Source organism: Dermacentor silvarum, chromosome 1 (assembly GCF_013339745.2).
Source record: "Dermacentor silvarum isolate Dsil-2018 chromosome 1, BIME_Dsil_1.4, whole genome shotgun sequence".
Classification (NCBI taxonomy): domain Eukaryota; kingdom Metazoa; phylum Arthropoda; class Arachnida; order Ixodida; family Ixodidae; genus Dermacentor; species Dermacentor silvarum.
The window spans coordinates 385,811,602-385,831,960 of record NC_051154.1 but is presented as its reverse complement, the minus strand read 5'-3'; the positions used below and the strand labels follow the sequence as shown (position 1 = coordinate 385,831,960).

Below are 20,359 nucleotides of genomic sequence, written 5' to 3'. Positions count from 1 at the left end.
TCGCAGTTTATAGGGTAGGTTCAAGTGAAATAAAGCTACTGGCATACGCAAATGATGTAGCAGTGTTTTGTAGCGATAAAGACAGCGTCCCTAAAGCGGTCGACGCGGCAAGAAATTTTTGTAAAATGCCAGGGAGTGTTATTAATTGGGGAAAATCAGTAGTACTATTGCACGGGGCTTGGGAAGACATTCCCGCTGAAATAGAAACTGTACAGTGGACGTCTTCGCCTATGAGGTACCCCGGTGTACTGCTACAGCATTTCAGGGACACGAAAGACTACTGGAAAGAGCAATGCGCAGAAATGAAGGAAAAAACAAAAACGTTTGGTGGGAGGGACCTTTCCATGTTCACGAGAGCAACAGTATGCAACCTCTTTCTTGTCGCTAAGATTTGGTACGTGCTACAAGCCCTTTGCGCATCCAGAACGAGCATACAAAAACTGCACCGGGAATTTGCCGTCTTTATTGGGGATCTGTGTGGAAGCGTACGAGCCGTACCAATTGTTCACCTCAGTTAAACGAGGTGGCCTGGGCCTAGCTCACTTGTTCTTGAGGCAAGTGGTTTCACGATTTCTGTTTTTGCGTGATCAAAAAATTTTTTTCTATTAACTGTGTTTCAAGAACGTCTGAGTGACGTGTTACCAAATTATATTGTGTCAACGCAACTAGCAAGAACAAATATTATCATGGGCTTTCTGCGTGAAGTTGTATGGGCTTACCAATTTATGTGCGCGCGTTTTTCTTTAGAGTATTTGAGTAGTGTTAAGCGAAAAAAGCTATACAAAGATGTTGTTGAGATATGTCTGCCTTTACCAATTTATAGGACCAAATTTTGTATAGAAAGTGGAGCAAATGCGCTAAAAAGGGTAAAGCGGATGCCCGTGCGCTCGTCAGCCAAGTCCTTTTTCTTTCAACTTCACAGTGAAACGTTACCGGTTAAGCCATGGCTCGAAGAGAAAGGCTTATTTGTAGCATGGTCAGTAAACTGTTTAAGATGCAGAAAACCAGAAACAATAGAACACATTCTTCTGGAGTGCTCTGATGCAGTGTTCTTGTGGGACGTTCTGAAACGTACATTAAATAATGAACTGCCAGTGACGCCGTCCGGAATCCGCTTTCTCCCTACATCTAATGATAATGGAGTTCCTCATGATATGTTCATGTTATTGTGCCTTCATAGTCTATGGAATACACGAATGGCGGTACGTCATGAGGATATTAAAATCCAATCTGCAAGGGAAAACTGTATACAGAACATGATCCTAATGCGAGAGGTGTACAAGGCAAGAAACGAGAACATTGAATGGATTTCAGTATTAGATGAACTGGCATCTGTCAAGTGTTTTTGACTACCTAGCGTCAGCCTAAGTGTGGCAGGCGCTTTTAAATTTCTTTACTTTGTGTTTTGTTTACATCTGTAAATGTGTGGCAAACCGGCAATAAACAAAAAAAGGGCCGAAATAGCTCAGATGGGAGAGCGTTAGACTGAAGATCTAAAGGTCCCTGGTTCGATCCCGGGTTTCGGCATATTCATCGTGGTTTCTTCTTTTTCAACTGCCGTACATAAAAAACACGTGGGGAGTCAGACTGCACTGTAAGCTTTTCGGTCATTGCCGCATCGCCGCCACTGATGCAGAACTTAGACGAAGAGAGCGTTGTGGAAAGCAAGTTCTGGAGTGACTGTGTTTAAGAAAGGGTTGGGCATACTGCGACGTTAAATTGCACTGTCATGGGAATGAAACAATCGAATGGCGCTGCCCGGCATCGATATTCGTTGTGCCGAAATAGCTCAGTGGATTCCACTTCCGGCCACCGTAGCGTGCGGACGTGCGTCTCATGAGCTCCCAAGGCGCAGGTATAGCCGCCCCCCGAGGCGGCGGTAAGAGGTCAACCGAGATGTTCAGCCAGGACTACCAAATTGTTTTGCCGACTTTGCCCTCAGGTTCGACTGTGAAGGACACTGTGTTTTTACACGCCGATTTGAAAGCCAGGCTGTATAGGGTCGAATATTTTAGAGATGCACTCGAGCAACTTTCGCTACTGCCGGAAGTGGTCGCACTAGGTGCTTATCAAATGAATCATGTCTGGGCCGTGACTTTCTGTGACAACGAAGAAAAGGAAAAGATGCTGGCAGCTGGAAACTTCACTGTGAAAGACCGACGCTGCGTTGTAGTCGATCCGTGCAACCAGGCGCTAAGGATAAAGCTGCACTGGCTTTTGCATGGTGTTCCCGATGAAGACGTGCGCACTGCATTGGCTCCATTCGGCAAAGTCCTGGAAGTCACCAGAGATAAGTGGCGTGTTCAAGGCTGTAACGAGAAGAATACTACAACAAGGTCAGTGACCTTACAACTCAAGGTGGGCGTGACTACGGAGGATTTGCCGCATCAACTGCGAGTTGCGGAAGGCCTGGCGCTTGTCTCTGTTCCGGGCAGAGCACCCCTCTGCCTCGGGTGTTACGGCATCAGACACATGCGACGCGACTGTCGTGTCCCACGCTGTGGCCATTGTCGCCGCTATGGCCACGATCAGACCATGTGCGTGCGATCTTATGCATCAGTAGCTGGACCACCACGAAGTTATGATACGTCAGAACATATTATGGACCTGAATGACGCCAAGGAAGCTACACGGGAAGATAAGCACGAAGACTCCGCTGTGGCAACTGTTGAGACAAAGCCACCAGGAAAGAAAGATACGAACACGAAGGACACCAACGAAGACGAGCGCTGGCGAGTGGATGGTGTCTCCGACAAGGGCTCGACGACTCGAGCAGTGCTACTGCAGCTGAAGACTGGGTTGAAGGTGGACGACTTGCCCCACCAGATCCGCGTCGCCGGGGAACTGTGGTCACCCCAGGTCGCCCTATGCAGTGTCTCCGCTGCAAGGGTTCTGGCCACGTTAGACGAGAATGTAAGGTTCCCCGTCGCTCCCGGTGCAGGCTTTTCGGCCACGTCGACGCGGACTGTGCACGCTCTTACGCAGCAGCCGCGGGTTCGGCGGAGAACGAGCCCTTGACATCAGAGCACATGATGGACGTCATCGAGGCGGAGGACTCGGCCAAGGGAGCCGGAAGCGGCAACGCGGCTGCAGAAGCGATCGGGACGACCACCCCGACGAAAGGAGGACGGGGTGATGTCCCTCCCACCAGGAAGCCAGCAGCAACTCTCGGGACCGTGACGGAGACCCCGGTAGAAAACGAGAGCCCCCAGCAGGCTACTGACGCTATGCTGGCAGCGGAACACAGCACAACCCCCCCTCCCCCCCCCAGCGCCCGCGTCGAGGGCGTCTCGGCAGCGGTCAAGAGGACCCTGCAGCAGGACGATAAAGTCGACGGAAAGGTCGGCGGTGACTGTGAGGCTCCGCCCGCTAAGTCGTTGTCCGGAAGGCGCTCGACCATCAAGCCTAAGCCGAACCTGGAGGCCGACCGTAGGCCCGCCGCGAAGCCGACCCCAGACGAACTTGACCGACGGCCACCGGATGGCCACGGAGGCGTCTAGCGGACTGCTTGACGTTAAGGTGAGCACCATGCTCCGGGCCTTCTCCCCTCCTTGTTGTATCAGTAATGGCTTCCTACCCGTCGCTTAGCCTCGGCACGCTAAACGTTCGAGGTCTGGCCGCCAAACAGAAACAGAGTCAGGTGTACCGACTAATAGTGGACCAAGACCTCGACGTTTTAGCCGTGCAAGAAACCAAGGTAGACGGCGAGGAGCAGACCGGGAGCATGATGCAAAGGTTCAGTGTAGTGAGCCACGCCTTAGGGACGTCAGCTGGGTGTATATTGTTCGTGAAGAAGCTCCCAGGGCTTGTCATAGAAGGTGACTTTTCATGCAACGCTGGCCGACTTATCGTTTGTGACTTCAGCTATTGCGATGTCCACTGGCGCGTGTTGTGTGTTTATGCTCCTAATATAGTGGAAGAAAGGGCAAATTTCTTTCTTAACCTACAGCATCACCTCTCAGTGCACAAAATGATAGCCTTAGTTGGTGACTTCAATTGCGTATTGAGTGCCCAGGATACCCGACGCGTAGTTCATGACAAAACAGCGATATTTTGGCACAGATCCTACGCGAATACGAATTGGAGGACATTGCTGAGTGTTTTCGTGGGGACCGAGACGTGAGGTATACTCACTTCCAGGGCAGAAGTCATGCGCGATTGGACCGTATGTATGCCAGATGACTTAGTTCAAAAATGCCAGTATTATGAAGTGACTGCAGTATCTTTTTCTGACCACTGCCTGGTAACATGCAGGGTGGGCCACAAGAAAGAACGAAACAAATTTTGTGGGAACTGTGGAAAATGAATGCGGAGCTGCTACGGGATGACACCTTTAGCGAAAAGGTAGTGGCTGCTCTGAACACTTTTGGAAATGGTAGTTGTATCATGTTAGGCGAGGAATGGGAGTTGCTGAAGCAAACTATAAAAATGAAGGCAATAGAAAGGAGTAGCGTACTAAAATATGAAAAGAAGGCAAGAGAAAAAGCTTTAAAATCAATGCTCGATAAATTTGCGAAGCTCGAATGCATGCAACCGGGCGCTTATCAAGAAGATATGCATGCCGTTAAGAAGAAACTTGAGGCGTTTGACGAAGAGCGCTACCGGTGCGCGCGAGAGCAGAAAGGCTGGCATGCCGCGAAATGCCTACGAAAAGAGCGCTGGGGTTAGAAAAAAAGCACTCCAGACGCAAGCAGATTGAGGTCCTCGAACGCGACGGGGTTAAAGTAACCGATAACTATAACATAAGGTGTGCTTTCTTTGAGCATTTTCAAAAGCTTTTCGCATTCAGGCCAGTCAATATGCAAGATTTCAAACGCTTATTTTTGGAGCGAATACCGCAATTTTCGAGTGAAGCAAAAGAGACGTTAGAACAGCCAATAACAGAAAACGAAGTGATGAAAGCTATCGAAGACCTAAACCCTGGCAAGTCACCAGGTCCTGATGGTCTTTGTGCAACTTGGTACAGAACATTCAAAGACCACCTAGCTCCTAGTCTAACCGCAGTTTTCAATGAAGCATACGAACTGAAAATACTTCCACTATCCTTTGACCAGTCCCATACAGTACTAATACCGAAAACAGAAGAGACCGAAAAGCTCAAGCAGCTTTCCTCCTACAGACCCATAGCACTGACTAACTGCGACTACAAAATATTGATGAAGGTACTGGCACGTCGGGTGCAGTCAGTTATTAGGGAAGTAGTCCGCCCGCAACAGACGTGCGGAATCCGCGGAAGAACGCTTTTGACCAACATTCATAAGATGAAGTGTGTGCTTGAGTGTTGTGACGCCATGTACGATGCAGTGGCGATCCTCCAGCTAAACTTGGAGAGAGCGTTTGATTGCGTTTCGGCATGAGGTCTTGCTTACCATCCTAAAACATGTCAATTTTGGCCGCATAATCATTGAGGGGGTGACCATGGCGTACCGGAGCTGCTATACGAGACTTATAATTAATCAGACGTTGGGGGCCCCCATTAATGTGAAGCGCCCCGTTCGCCAAGGTTGTCCACTCAGTCCACTCTTGTTTTGTGTTAATATAGAAACGCTATGTCAGGCTATAGTCCAAAATGACTACATTAAGGGATTCCGTCTGCAATCAGCAGAGGTGAAGTTACTGGCATATGCAGACGATGTGGCTGTATGCTGTAAAGATATGCAGAGTGTATTGAATACCGTTGGTATCGTAAGAAAGTTTGGTGACGTCACTAACAGCTTTGTGAACTGGCAAAAATGTTTGGGCTTTTGGCATGGAAGGTGGGCGTCTACCCCAGACCACTTTTCGAATGTACGATGGGTCACGACGCCAGTAAAGTACCTTGGCGCACCCCTTGATGCCTACAGGGACAGTAGCGAATACTGGAAGGAGCGGACAAAGGAAATAAAAGAAACAGCGGACAAATGGAACGTGGGCCACTTGTCAATATTTGCGAGAGCTACAGCATGCAACATGTTTCTCGTGACAAAGATCTGGTACGTAATGCAGGTCCTACAGTGTTCTCGGATTTATGTGCAGAAACTGCACCGCGTGTTCGCTGTTTTCGTGTGGGCATCAAGCTGGGAGCGATGCAGCCGAGGTAATCTATTCCGGCGTGTTAAGGATGGCGGTCTTGGGTTGGCGCACCTCTCCTTGCGTCAACTCGTGAACAGGTTCTTTTTCTTTCGCTATACGACTGACCCTTTTCGGCGCACCGCTATCCAAATGAGGCTATCACGAGCACTTACCGAGTTTGTTGTAGGTACTGAAACCATAACAGTTCCAGTTCGTGGTTTCTTCCGGGAAATAGTGGATAGTCTGTCCTTCTTGAGTGTTCGTTTTTCAAATGCATACTTGTGGACTGTAAAACGGAAAAAGTTATATCGAGATTTGTGTGATAGTGTTTTGCTTGTACCCATGTACAGAGCCGTGTACAGTGGAGGCCCAGGCCTAGACGTTTTTAAAAAGGTAAGATGCCAGGTGCAACCAGCCACCAAATCCTTCTTCTTTAAATTGCATACCGGAACTTTACACGCTAAAACATTTCTCGAACAACGTAAGTTCTGCCTGCCATGGGGAACCAACTGCCTTATTTGTAGAAAACCGGAAAATATAGATCATGTCTTCATCCACTGTTGGGAGGGGGTCTATTTCTGGGACGTGTTGCAAAGGACATTAAAAAAGAGTTACCGATAGACCCCCAGGGAATCAGGTTTTTGCCAGTAGATAACGACGAAGAATTCCCGTATGACCTGATCATGCTGACGGGCCTCCACTGTCTATGGCGCTCGAGAATGGCAGGGTACCACTGTGACCCTGATGCCCGGCCGGCGCGTGTCTACTTCTGTGAATGTATGCAGCGGTACGTTGAAGTACAGAAATCACAACAAGCTGTTCCCGAGTGGCTGTGCAGGGTTGAACCCCTTTCAGCACTCAAGGAATTTTAATAGACAACGTCATGCCGCAGTAGCGGATGGCAAAAATGTATATATTTCTGTGTTTGTATAGTGCTCATTGAATTTTGTGTTGTTCTGTGTCGAGGAGTGTCAATAAAGATAAAAAATCGTTGTGCCGAAATAGCTCAGTTGGGAGAGCGTTAGACTGAAGATCTAAAGGTCCCTGGTTCGATCCCGGGTTTCGGCATATTCATCGTGGTTTCTTTTTTTTCAACTGCCGTACATAAGAAACACGTCGGGAGTCATACTGCATTGTAAGCTTTTCGGTGATGGCCACATCGCCGCCACTGTTAAACTTAGACGAAGAGAGCGTTGCGGAAAGCAAGTGCTGGAGTGAATGTGTTTAAGAAAGGGTTGCGCATACTGCGATTACGTTAAATTGCACTGTCATGGGAATGAAACAATCGCATTGCGCTGCACGGCGTCGATATTCGTTGTGCCGAAATAGCTCAGTGGGATTTCTACTTCCGGATACCGTTCGGTACGGACGTTGAATGTCGCGCTCCGTAGGGGTGGTGTTTGAGGTTATGCCAAGCCGCGGAAACAGGATGCCAGAGACCGTTGAACAGGACTACCACGTTGTTTTGCCGCCTCTGCCTACAGGTTCGTGTGTTTTAAACACCGTTTTTCTTCACGGCGACGTGAAAGCGAGGCCATTTGGTCTCGAAGATTTTCGCGACACGCTGGCTCATCTGGAATTGCTCCCTGAGGTGGTCGCCTTGGGGGCGTTTCAGATGAACCACGTGCAGAGGCGACGAAGAAGATGCTGAAGCATGCGGAAGTTCAAGTCAAGGAACGACGCTGTTTGGTTGTGGATCCGCATAACCGGGAGGTGCGGCTAAAGCTGCACTGGTTACTGCACAATGTGCATGACGATGACGTACATGCGGCGTTTGTTCCGTACGGGAAAGTATCCGACATCCAAAAAGAACGCTTGCAAGTACAAGGTATCACGGACAAGGGATCGTCTATGCGTACGGTATCCCTCAAGCTGAAGCCTGGCTTGACAATTGATGATATTCCGCATCAGATACGAATAGCAGGCATAATGGCGCTAGTGGTACTGGCAGGTTGTGCTCCCCTATGTCTTCGGTGCAACCGTACGGGGCACATCAGGCGTGAGTGCCGCGTGCTGCGTTGTTCTGTGTGTCAACGTATCGGCCATGAAGAAAGTCAGTGTGTACGCACGTATGCAAACGTTGCAGGGCCACCAAAAAATGAGGAAATCGCAGACGAGCACCTCATGGACGAAGTTGACGCGGAGGAAATTGTCAGTGCGTCTGGACCAACCTTGTCGCCGCCTTCGAAGAAAGACTTGGCGGTAACGACATAGAAACACGATCTTAAGCTGGTCGCGAGTGTAGCCATATTGACGTCAGGCGCGCCTACGCCTGCTAAAGAGGCTCAAACAACACGCAAGTGCAGGCAAGAAACCCTCCGTAACAACTTCCCAGGATGATGCATGCGTAATGGACACTACGGAAACGAGCAAAGCGGCGGCAGCGGCCAAGAGAACGCACGAAGAAAGTGCCGGAGGGGAGCAAAAGTTGAGCACTTCCAGTGCGAGTGAACCACCTGTGAAGACAGCAACTGGCAACCTTTCGACCGACGCCAAGTCTACCGCTGGACAGAAAGGTGTCGGGGACACCCCCGACCTAATACGTCGTACTTGCGTGTGTTTGTGCCCGTTTCGGTGGTGGTGGTGGGGGGGGGGTAGACATTGCTGCTTCTTCGGAGCTGTAGATAGAATGCCAGTCAAGCGTGCAAGCTGACTGCAGACACGTGAAGGGAGTGTGAGTGACCTTTCGAAGCCGACAATAGCAGTGCATAGATTGTGATCTCTTTCATGTAGAAATGGAGCTACGCCTCGAAACACCCTTACGCGTAGGCACGATTAACATGCGGGGTGTTACGGCAAGGAGGAAACAATGTGAGCTTAACCGCTTGTTCATCGAAAAGAATCTCGACATTATTGCGGTTCAGGAAAGAAAGATTGAAATTGAGGAAGGGACGGACCGCCTAGTGCAACCTTTCATGACTAGATATTAGGTGTGTGTTTACCATTCTGTTGGAAAAGCTGGTGGCTGTGCGCTCTTTCTCCGGAATAATATTGGGATATCTGTTGAAAATGTATTTAGTGATGATAGCGGGCGCATTATAATGTGATTTTTTATTTTGTACCCTGAAGTGGCGTGTTATCTGCATTTACGCGCCAAATAGAACAGCCGAGCGCAGGGCGTTTTTTGAAAGCGTGGAATGTCACTTGAAGTGTGAGAGAACCATAGTCATCATGGGAGACTTCAACTGTGTCTGCAAAGGGGAAGACAGAGCCAGTAAGCAGCCTGGTCTCGATGTAAGTGCGCTACGTTTAGCAGCACTGGTGGAAGAACATAATTTAGAGGATGTAGGCGCCGTTTTGGCCAATAATGATGCACCTCAGTGCACTCATTTTCAAGGGGACAGCCACGCAAGACTGGATCGTGTCTGTTTCTGCGGAAGCGATACCATTGTGCAGTGATTATGAAATCAGCCATGTTTATTTTAGTGACCACAGTTTGGTCCTTTTTTCACTTGGTCAAAAAAGCCGTACAGTTTCAACTGGGGACTATGGAAATTCAATAAAAACTGCTGCACGACGAAACCTTTGTAAAAGAAATTCAAGATAGCTTCAAAGAGCTGTTATCGGGTGGTCAAAAAGATTACACAGAAAAGTGGGAGTGTTTTAAGCAAGAAACATAAGTTAACAGCGATAGAAAGATCCATTGTTGTACTTCACCAGGAAAAAAGAAAAGAAATGGAATTAAAAAGTGAGCTCAACTTTTATTTAAGCATGGAGAGCAATCATCCGGGATGTTTCGCAAAAGAAATAAAACAAACGAAAGCACAGTTGGAACTTGTCGATAAGGAAAAACACCATGGTGCAATTATACGCGCACGCGCAGAACATTTGTGGTCTGGGGAACAACCTACAAAGCACTCCCTTTCTGATGAAAAGAGTTATGCCGCGAGAAAAGAGATAAATGCGATAACATACCAAAATGTAGTAGTACGGGACAAAGAAACCGTCCAACGCGCCTTTGTAGAATATTACGACGAACTTTTAGAACAGGAACCGCAATGTGAACAAGGTTTCGATCGCGAATTCTTACACCTTTTGCCCGGACTGGAAGAGGAAGACCGAAAAAGATTATAAATGCCAATTAGCATCAAAGAAATGGAGGAAGCTATAGATGACTTGAGCCCTGGCAAAACGCCAGGACCTGACGGATTGAGTGGAGCATTCTATAAATTTTTCAAAACAGAAATAGCTACAGCCCTTTACCACATATTCACAGAAGCTTATGAAAACCAGTTACTGCCGCCATCGTTTCGCGAGAGCCACATTGTACTGATGCCAAAACCACCGATTCCACATCTCTCCTATCTGTGTGAGCCTATCGTCCAATCAGCCTAACAAATACAGACTATAAGTATACACAAAACTTTTGGGTAGAAGGTTACAAAGCATAATAACACGGTTGATAGGGCCACATCAAACATGTGGCATCAAGGGCAGGTCAATTACCACTAACGCACACGTAGCAAGAACAGTACTTGAGCATTGTGATGACTTTTCTGGTAGGGTGGCCATGCTACAATTGGACTTGGAAAAAGCATTCGACAGGGTGACGCACGCTATTCTTTTCGATGTTTTCGAGCATGTGAACGTGGGATCAATCTTAACAGAAGGTATTAGAACGTGCTATGCAGACATCTCCACAAAAGTGATAGTTAACAGAACACTCAGCACCAGCATTCAAGTCAGATCTTCCGTTAGACAGGGATGTGGTTTATCCCCTTTACTGTTTGCCCCTATATCTTGAGCCATTGTGTCTAAAGATAATAAATGATAGAGGCATCAGAGGCTTTAGAGTGGGTTACAGTGAAGTAAAACTGCTGGCATACGCGGATGACGTCGCTGTTTTTTGTGACGACACGCTGAGTGCAAGCAATGCTGTAAATGTTGAGACAAAATATTGTAAAATGACAGGGAGCATAAATAATTGGGCCAAGTCAGCTGGCATATGGTATGGACAGTGGGAGGACACACCTCCATTTTTTACAAAAATACAGTGGACAAATTTGCCTACCAAGTACTTAGGGGTACCTCTACAACACCACCAGGACACAAAAGATTATTGGCAAGGAGAGGTGGAATAAATGAAAGCAAAAACGGCGAAGTTCGGTGGACGACATCTGTCAATGTTCAGCCGAGCAACGGTGTGTAATGTATTCTTAGTGGCCAAAATTTGGTATGTGCTGCAAGCACTATGCGCATCAAGAGTCAGCATACAAAGAATACACAGGCAGTTTGCCATCTTTATTTGGGGTTCCGTCTGGGAGCGCACCAGTCGCACTAATTTGTTTAGCACGGTGAAAAGTGGGGGCCTAGGGTTAGCATCTTTTTTTAAGACAAGTCGTGTCCAGATTTTTGTTTCTACGTGATCAAAAAGATCCGTTTTTGTGCGCAGTCCTTCAATTGATTACGTTGCATCTGTTAAGCGCAAAAGACTTTACAAAGATTTACTTGATGTGTCATTGCCAGTGCCTGTTTATCGTTCAATGTACCACGTTGAATCTAGTGGAAGGAATTGGCTGAAAAGAGAGAAGTGGATGACGATACGGTCATCCGTAAAAACTTTCTTCTTTCAGTTACACAGTGGAACACTTCCAGTGAAGCCATGGCTGAGGGAAAGGGGAATCTTTGTACCGTGGTCCGTGAACTGCCTGAGATGCAGGCAACCGGAAACTATTGAGCATATGTTTCTTGATTGTTCAGATGCGGTGTTCCTATGGGACATCCTACAACAAACGTTGAAAGAAGAATTGCCGATTACACCATACGGCATCCGCTTCTTGCCAACTGAAAACGCAAATAAGCCATGTGACATGTTTATGGAACTGCGTTTACACAGCGTCTGGAATGCTCGAATGGATGTGAGCCATGAGAGGCTAGTTATACGTCTTGCGAAAGATAATTTTATGGAAAGTATGCTGTATCTGCGTGAAGCTGATCGAGCGAGAACAGAACCGCCCGTATGGATGCAGGTATTGAATGAACTAGTGGCGATCAAGAGTTTTTAACTATTTGCAAGGACCCAAGACGGACATTGCTTTTATCATTGTAAAGTGTATATGTTCATGTTATCTGTGTACGTCGAACACCGGCAATAAAGAAAAAGAAGTCGAAATAGCTCACTTGGGAGAGCGTTAGACTGAACATCTAAAGGTCCCTTGTTCGGTCCCGGGTTTCGGCATATTCGTCGTGGTTTCTTTTTTTTTCAACTGCCGTACATAAAAACACGTCGAAAGTCATACTGCATTGTAAGATTTTCGGTCATTGCCGCATCGCCGCTACTGTTAAACTTAGACGAAGAGCGTTGCGGAAAGCAAGTGCAGGAGTGAATGTGTTTCAGAAAGGGTTGCGCATACTGCGAATACGTTAAATTGCACTGTCATCGGAATGAAACAATCGAATGGCGCTGCACGGCGTCGATATTCGTTGTGCCGAAATAGCTCAGTTGGGAGAGCGTTAATCTGAAGATCTAAAGGTATCGGGTTTCGGCAGGTACATATCGTGGTTTCTTTTTTTTTTCGACAGCTGTACATAACAAAAGATAAGGGGAGTCATATGTCATAGAAAGCTTTTCGGCTGTTTCTGCATCGCCGCCACTGTGAATCTCAAAGGGAGGTCAATTTTTTCGAATATTCACACGATGCGGTGCGTGCTCGAGTGTTGTGACATCAATTACGATGGCGTCGCAGTGCTCCAGCTTGACCTAGAGAAAGCGTTTGACTGTGTGTTTCATGATATTTTGTTTGCCATTCTGGAACACGTTAATGTGGGTGCCACTATCACTGAGGGAGTGGCGTTGGCGTATCAGAACTGCACAACACGCTTAATTGTGAATAAATCATTGGGGGCCCCCATTAACGTCATGCGTTCTGTGCGTCAAGGCTGCCCCCTCAGTCCTTTTTTGTTTGCAATTTACATAGAAACGATGTGTTTGAATATAATTCAGAATGACCAAATACGCGGTTATAGCTTGGCAGCCACAGAAGTCAAGCTCCTGGCATATGCAGATGTTATCGCCGTCTGTTGTACAAACAGAGAAAGTGTAACGGAAACAATATGCGTTGTGAAACAGTTTTGTGATGTGACGGGCAGTAAAGTGAACTGGGGTAAGTCCCTCGGTTTGTGGCACGGAGAGTGGTCTTCGGCACCGGACAACTTTGCCAATGCGAGCTGGGTGAAAACCCCTACCAACTATCTCGGTGTTCTCTTAGTGAGGAATACAGCGAGGAATAGTGGACGAACCAAATAAAAGAAACATGAGAGAAAGCAGACAGGTGGAAAGGCATCAACCTGTCCATTTTGGCAAGGGCAACTGTATGCAATATGTTTTTCATTACGAAGTTGTGGTACGTCATGCAGACGTTGTTTTGTTCAAGAGCAAACGTGCAAATGTTGCATAGAGTCTTCGCCGTTTCTTTCTGGGACTCCAACTGGGAAAGATATAGCGGAACAAACCTGTTCAGTCGGGTGAAGGAAGGGGGGCTGGGCTTGGCGCATCTTTTTGTACGACAGCTTGTCAATAGATTTTTGTTATTTCGGGATGTGCGTGATCTATTTCTGCGTACGGTATTACAGCTCAGGTTAAGAGACGCTTTGCAGGTACTCATTGTTAGTACTAATAGTATGCCAGGGGCGATTCGCGGCTATCTTAAAGAAGTAGTCGATAGTGTGCGCTTTCTTTCTGTGCGTTTTTTTTCGATTGTTTATCTGGCGTGAAAAGAAAGACATTATATAAAGTAGTATGCGATATTGTATTTCCAGTGCCATTGTACAGAGCGGTATACAGTGGAGGACCAGGACAGGATGTCTTTAAACGGGTGAAAAGAATGGAAGTGCCTACTGGGGTAAAAACATCCTTTTTTAGCTACACACAGGAACGCTGTCAGTGAAGACGTTCATGGAATAACGGGACTTCCCTGTACCATGGGGCCCACACTGCTTCATTTGCAAGCAACCTGAAACCGCAGATCATGTGTTTTTGCATTGCCGGGAAGAGGTGTACTTCTGGGACGTCCTAAAACGCACAATGAAGAAGGAGCTTCCATTGAATCCGCATGGGATCAGGTACTTACCAATTAAGAATGAGGACGGGGTTCCATACGACTTTAATAATGCTCCACGGCCTCCACTGTTTATGGCGGGCACGAATGGCAGGGTACCATTGGGACCCCGATGATAGGCCTGCTTGTATTTATTTTTGAGAAAGTATCTCTCGCTTCATTGAAATTAAGAATATACAACAGTCTGTACCCGATTGGCTGTCGAGGATAGAACCTCTGACAGCATTAAAAGAATTTTAGTTCGATAACGCCAGTCTATGTTGGACTGATGACTTTCATGTTTTTCAGTATGTTCTGTAGATGTACTTTTTTGTGATGTTTTTCTATACTGTGTGCTCTGTACATTGTCAAAGACCGGCAATAAATAAAAAAAAGTTGGGAGAGCGTTAGACTGAAGACCTACAGGTCCCTGGTTCGATCCCGGGTTTCGGCAAGTTCATCGTGGTTTCTTTTTTTTTTCAAGTGCCGTACATAAAAAAACACGTCGGGAGTCATACTGCATTGTAAGCTTTTCGGTCAGTGCCACATCGCCGCCACTGTTAGACGAAGAGAGCGTTGCGGAAAGCAAGTGCTGGAGTGAATCTATGTAAATAAGGGTTGCGCATACTGCGAATACGTTAAATTGCACTGTCATGGGGATGAAACAATCGCATTGCGCTGCACGGCGTCGATATTCGTTGTGCCGAAATAGCTCAGTTGGGAGAGCGTTAGACTGAAGATCTAAAGGTCCCGGGTTTCAGCATGTTCATCGTGGTTTCTTTTTTTTTCAACTGCCGTACATAAAAAACACGTCGGGAGTCTTACTGCATTGTAAGCTTTTCGGTCATTGCCACATCGCCACCACTGTTAAACGAAGAGAGCGTTGCGGAAAGCAAGTGCTGGAGTGAATCTATGTAAATAAGGGTTGCGCATACTGCGAATACGTTAAATTGCACTGTCATGGGGATGAAACAATCGCATTGCGCTGCACGGCGTCGATATTCGTTGTGCCGAAATAGCTCAGTTGGGAGAGCGTTAGACTGAAGATCTAAAGGTCCCGGGTTTCAGCATGTTCATCGTGGTTTCTTTTTTTTTCAACTGCCGTACATAAAAAAACACGTCGGGAGTCATACTGCATTGTAAGCTTTTCGGTCAGTGCCACATCGCCGCCACTGTTAGACGAAGAGAGCGTTGCGGGAAGCAAGTGCTGGAGTGAATCTATTTAAATAAGGGTTGCGCATACTGCGAATACGTTACATTGCACTGTCATGGGGATGAAACAATCGCATTGCGCGGTACGGCGTCGATATTCGTTGTGCCGAAATAGCTCAGTTGGGAGAGCGTTAGACTGAAGGTCTAAAGGTCCCTGGTTCGATCCCGGGTTTCGGAATGTTCATCGTGCTTTTTTTTTTTGAACTGCCGTACATAAAAAAAAACACGTCGGGAGTCATACTGCATTGTAAGCTTTCCGGTCATTGCCACATCGCCGCCACTGTTAGACGAAGAGAGCGTTGCGGAAAGCAAGTGTTGGGGTGAATCTATTTAAATAAGGGTTGCGCATACTGCGAATACGTTAAATTGCACTGTCATGGGGATGAAACAATCTCATTGTGCGGCACGGCGTCGATATTCGTTGTGCCGAAATAGCTCAGTGGATTCCATTTCCGGACGCGCTAGCGAACGGTTGTGTCATCATGAGCTCCGATGGAGCGGATATTGCGGCCCACATGGGTCGCGGAAACAGGATTTTTGCCGAAGAAAACCAGGGTTATGAAGTCATTTTGCCGCAGCTACCCAAAGGTGCGTGTGTTACAAATACTGTTTTTCTTCACGGAGACATCAGGGCGAGACCTTACCGTGTGGAAGACGCCCGCGATACGATGGTACGTCTGGGAATGCTGCCCGAGGTGCTTGCATTAGGGGCCTTCCAGATGAATCACGTCTGGGCGAGCACACCAGAAGCAATGAAGAAGATGCTTGCGGTTGCCGACGTCAAGTTAAAGGAAAGGCGATGCCTCGTTATCGACCCAAACAAGCAGGATGTCAGGCTAAAGCTTCATTGGCTTTGCATTACGTACCAGATGAAGATGTGCGCACCGCGTTTGCGGCTTATGGGAAGGTGACCGAAGTATCAAAGGAGCGTTGGCGCGTCAATGGTATCACGGACAAGGGAACATCTACTCGCACCGTAACTCTGGAACTGAAAACCAGAGTGACTATCGAGGATCTGCCACACCAGCTTCGAGTGGGTGGTATCAACATGCTCCTGATTGTGCCCGGGCATGCGCCACTGTGCTTGCGATGTCGTCGAACGGGGCACATCCGGCGCGACTGTCGCATACCCCGGTGTAGTAAATGCAGGCGCTTTGGTCATGAAGACAACGAGTGCGCTCAGACATACGCCAGTGTGGCAGGCCCTGTGACAAGCGACCGTGTCGCGGAGCACACAATGGACCAAGTTGACGCCGAAGAAGCAGCCCGCAGCGGAAGAGGGGGTCCCGTGTACACGCCCCTCTCGAAAACACCGACGGAAAAACAAAACCGAGCGGTCCACGAGGAAGAACTCAGGCGTATTAATGAAACACCCAAGGCTGACAACGAAGCACCGATGCACGAAAATGACGACGAGGAAAAATTTTCCGACGCGTCGAACAGCCAGCTGGAAGACATGGACGTCGGGAGTACAGGTTATGCACTTGCAACAGTTATGATGTTAAACCGGTATCGTTTAGCGACCACAGCGTCGTTATGTTTTCAATAGGAGTGAAAAACATTAGGTCACGTTTTTCGTGGAAGTTATGGAAATTCAACAACAAATTACTTAACGATACAGTTTTTGTTGACGAAGTAAAAGTACTTATAGAAAAATTACACTTGTTAGAGTCGGGGAGATTCGTTGAAGCCTGGGAGCGGTTTAAGGAAGAAGTTAAAATTACAGCTATCGAGCGATCTTCAACATTACGCCGGAATGAAAAAATAAAAGAAAAGGAACTGCAGTGTCAGTTGGAATTCTTGTTGTCAGTCGAGAGTGCGCAGCCAGGCAGTTTCTCTGACGAAATAAGAAAAATAAAGAATCAGCTCGAGATAATGGATACAGAAAAATACGGAGGCGCAGTTATACGCGCACGCGCAGAACATCTCTTGCTTGGCGAAACACCCACGAAACGATCCATGAGCGAAGAGACGCGGTATGCTTCACGTAAGAAAATAAAACAGATAAAATACGGCGAGGAGACTACAAGGGACAAACTAAAGGTACAGTCAACCACAAAAGTTTGCGGACCACGCGAGCGCGTGGCCAAGAGCCTCTTCGCGACACTTCCGCTACGTCACCAGCGATCGACAGCAGCGCTACGTTGAAGACGCATCCCTCCTTAAATCTATGGCCTGTCTATTTTCGCACTGTGCGCAAATATTTTCTACCTATCTCTTTCAACGTGACGCGCTCTTTGTCAGCCAGGGCTACTTGCTTATATTTTGAGAGCAGAATATCAGTACAAGTAATCAGACAGCGTATTCTTCGGCTGTTATCAGTTCTATTTTCGCGTAGCCACGCTGTTTTTTTTTCGTGAGTGCGTGAGTGAGCGGTGAGGCAGCCATGGGACACAGATGCTTAGTCAGTAGGCAGAATTTTTCCGTTCCTCCCCCATCGCTAAGAGACAGTAGCGGCCGGGATTTGATCGCCTGCGCCCAGGTTTTGCTGCGCAAAGCCCGAACCACCGCGCTGCTATAGTGGTTACATTTAGAAAAATAAGAAATAATCGGGTGCGATGACTCTTTTTATAACCCTTTGCGACACGGCGTCCTCGTTTGGGGACTCGAACTTCGGAGGCGCGTCCCACGCCACGTGTTTCTTCAAATGACCTAAAACTCAGCGTGCACATTCGTGTCCGCTTCCTGATGGGACAACTAGCGGTCAGTTAACTTCATTGTCCTGCGTATTGCTGCAGATGATCACTTTGCTGGAGACACTACCATGTTAGACAATCGTTCGACGTGCCGCGATCCAAGACCAACGTCAAGAGTATTTTTTTTCTCCGGTCGACACGAATACAACCGAAAAAGCAAGTGTGCATGCGTTTCGGGCCTAATAGTTGATTCTTTTTATGCAAGCATTGAAGCTGACGGATTTCAGAATAATTAGATAATGAGTTATACGCTAATTAATTTTTTTTACTGAAACTCGCACAAAACAGCACATTGCTTCGTCTTCTTTCTTGGAATGTAATAGTGAGCGTCTTGAAATGATGCCATGCGCATTTGACGCATTTGCAGACAGTGCATCATAATTCGTGTCTGAAAGGGATGAATTTATTCACAAGACATTTACAGAAGTGTCATGAAACATAGGTCTCTCAATGATCTAGTAGGAAGTGAAATGTCCGCCGTTTTCTAGCACCTTATTGATGCGTGTGGGCATCGACTCGTACAAAGATTCAGTAATCTCCAGTCGACCGCGCAGGCTTTTCCATTCTTGTGCGATCGCTTGCCACAGCGTATCGGCCGTGCGGCCGCGGTTGGCTCGTGTGGACAGCCGTTTCTTCAACATGCCCCAGACATTTTCTATGGGATTCAAGTCGGCGCCACATGGAGGCCACTCAAGCTGGCAAACAGCATGTTCTTCTAGCAATGACTGGACGATACGTGCTTTATGGATCGGGCTGCGGTCGTGTTGAAAAAAAAATAGCAGCCGTCGCTGAAGGGACCGTCCAGCGCATACGGAACGAGGTGTCTAGTGATGACGTCGCAGTACCGTGACGCAGTGAAGGGCCCTTCCAGACGCACAAGGGGACCAAGGCCATCTTTGCTGATTGCTCCCCACACGCTCACGGAACACCGTCCACTGGATAGAACACTCTGTGTGTAATTAGGCAGATATCTGCAAGAAATAGCATACAATTGGGTTCCAGCGGCGCGTCTAAAAATGTTGTGATTCCTCTTGCATATGAACTTTATAATGCTGTTATAGAGTTGCAATAGAAAACGTGCAAACATCATTAGATAGTACTGAAAGACCCACTGGCATCTTTTAATTAGCTTCAGAGTAAGTAGTACTATGAAACAATCGTTAATGTTTTCAACATAATACCACTACAGAAAAATCTCGTAATGTCCAAAAGCTCATTTGACGTGAAACATGTTGTGATGCAGAATGAGCTTCGTGAATTAACTGCCAATACACTGTAAACACACCTGCAGTTTAGTGGACGCCAAACCCGCTTCCGTTGGTTCCAGCGCGTGGAAAAAGTTGACTCGTCGCTAAAGATGACATCGCCCCATTTCTCTGTTGTCCAATCTTTCATTGCTGTAGCGAACATGAGTCGTTCTTGTAGCTGGCTGTCTGAAAGGCAGGGCTTCTGTGCTGCTACGAAAGACTGCAGGCCAAGCTCACTCAGCCTTCTTCTTACAGTCTCAGACGATACCGTGAGCGAGAGCGCTTCTCGGATATCCTCTGCACTTTGAAAAGGATCAGCCACGATGGCGGCCGTAATCAGGCGGTCCTCTTCCTCAGTCGTGGCCCTTGGACGCCCACTGCGCTCCATATCTGTGAATCTGTCATCGTCGCGGAAAGCTTGAATAATCCTATTCACGGCAGTCCGGCTCCTGTTGGTTCGGCGGCAGATTTCGCGCTGAGGTATTCCCTCTATAAATAAACGCACAATGTGCCTTCTTTCGTCAAGTGGAACACGCAGCGGCATCTTTCCAAATAGGCAATCACCACGTGGCCTGAAGCAAGTCTACTACGTTTTCAGCGACTGATGCGAAGATGCGCCTATGTGTGAAAGAAAATTTTCTATGCATCCGCTTTTTCTTTATTTTTGATGACAGTGAAACACCTCCCTACCCTTTCTCTGAAGACGCAGAAGCAGCAACACTCATTGGACCAAGATGCTGCCAACCAAAGTGCGCCAGTAAACGTCGCGTAAAAAAATCGTCGCAGCGCTTCGTGAAACTTATCTACCCACTGGCACAACAGTCGACAAAGGTTGCAGTGATTGCTCCGATACTGCTATCAAGCCAGAGATGTGGCGGTCTTATCGCAGACAGCGCTCTGCGTCAACACAACGAACTAACAATGTCATGCACGGGAATAAAAAATTTACAGGCAGGCGAGTACCAAGAGGGCTCATATCCGGGAGAGCGCCCCTGTCGCCGCTAGGTGGCGTACCGCTAGGTGGCGCGGATAGGCAGTCTGGCACGCGCTCGCGTGGTCCGCAAACTTTTGTGGTTGACTGTACAACAAGCGTTTGTAGATTATTACAAAGGATTGC

At 47.5% G+C, this 20,359-nt stretch overlaps 1 protein-coding gene and 3 non-coding genes across 4 annotated transcripts; all 4 read left to right on the top strand.

Annotated features, from left to right (window-relative positions):
• The first annotated feature begins 1,454 nt into the window (after positions 1-1,454).
• Positions 1,455-1,527, top strand: Trnaf-gaa (transfer RNA phenylalanine (anticodon GAA)). The gene has a single exon. It is a non-coding gene; the product is annotated as a tRNA-Phe (tRNA).
• A 309-nt stretch (positions 1,528-1,836) lies between these two features.
• On the top strand, positions 1,837-3,018 carry LOC119446123 (uncharacterized). The gene has a single exon (XM_037710479.1). The coding sequence runs from the start codon at positions 1,837-1,839 to the stop codon at positions 3,016-3,018; it is 1,182 nt and encodes a 393-aa protein (XP_037566407.1).
• A 4,028-nt stretch (positions 3,019-7,046) lies between these two features.
• Trnaf-gaa (transfer RNA phenylalanine (anticodon GAA)) lies at positions 7,047-7,119 on the top strand. Its single transcript has one exon. It is a non-coding gene; the product is annotated as a tRNA-Phe (tRNA).
• An 8,285-nt stretch (positions 7,120-15,404) lies between these two features.
• Positions 15,405-15,477, top strand: Trnaf-gaa (transfer RNA phenylalanine (anticodon GAA)). Its single transcript has one exon. It is a non-coding gene; the product is annotated as a tRNA-Phe (tRNA).
• The last annotated feature ends 4,882 nt before the right edge of the window (positions 15,478-20,359 follow it).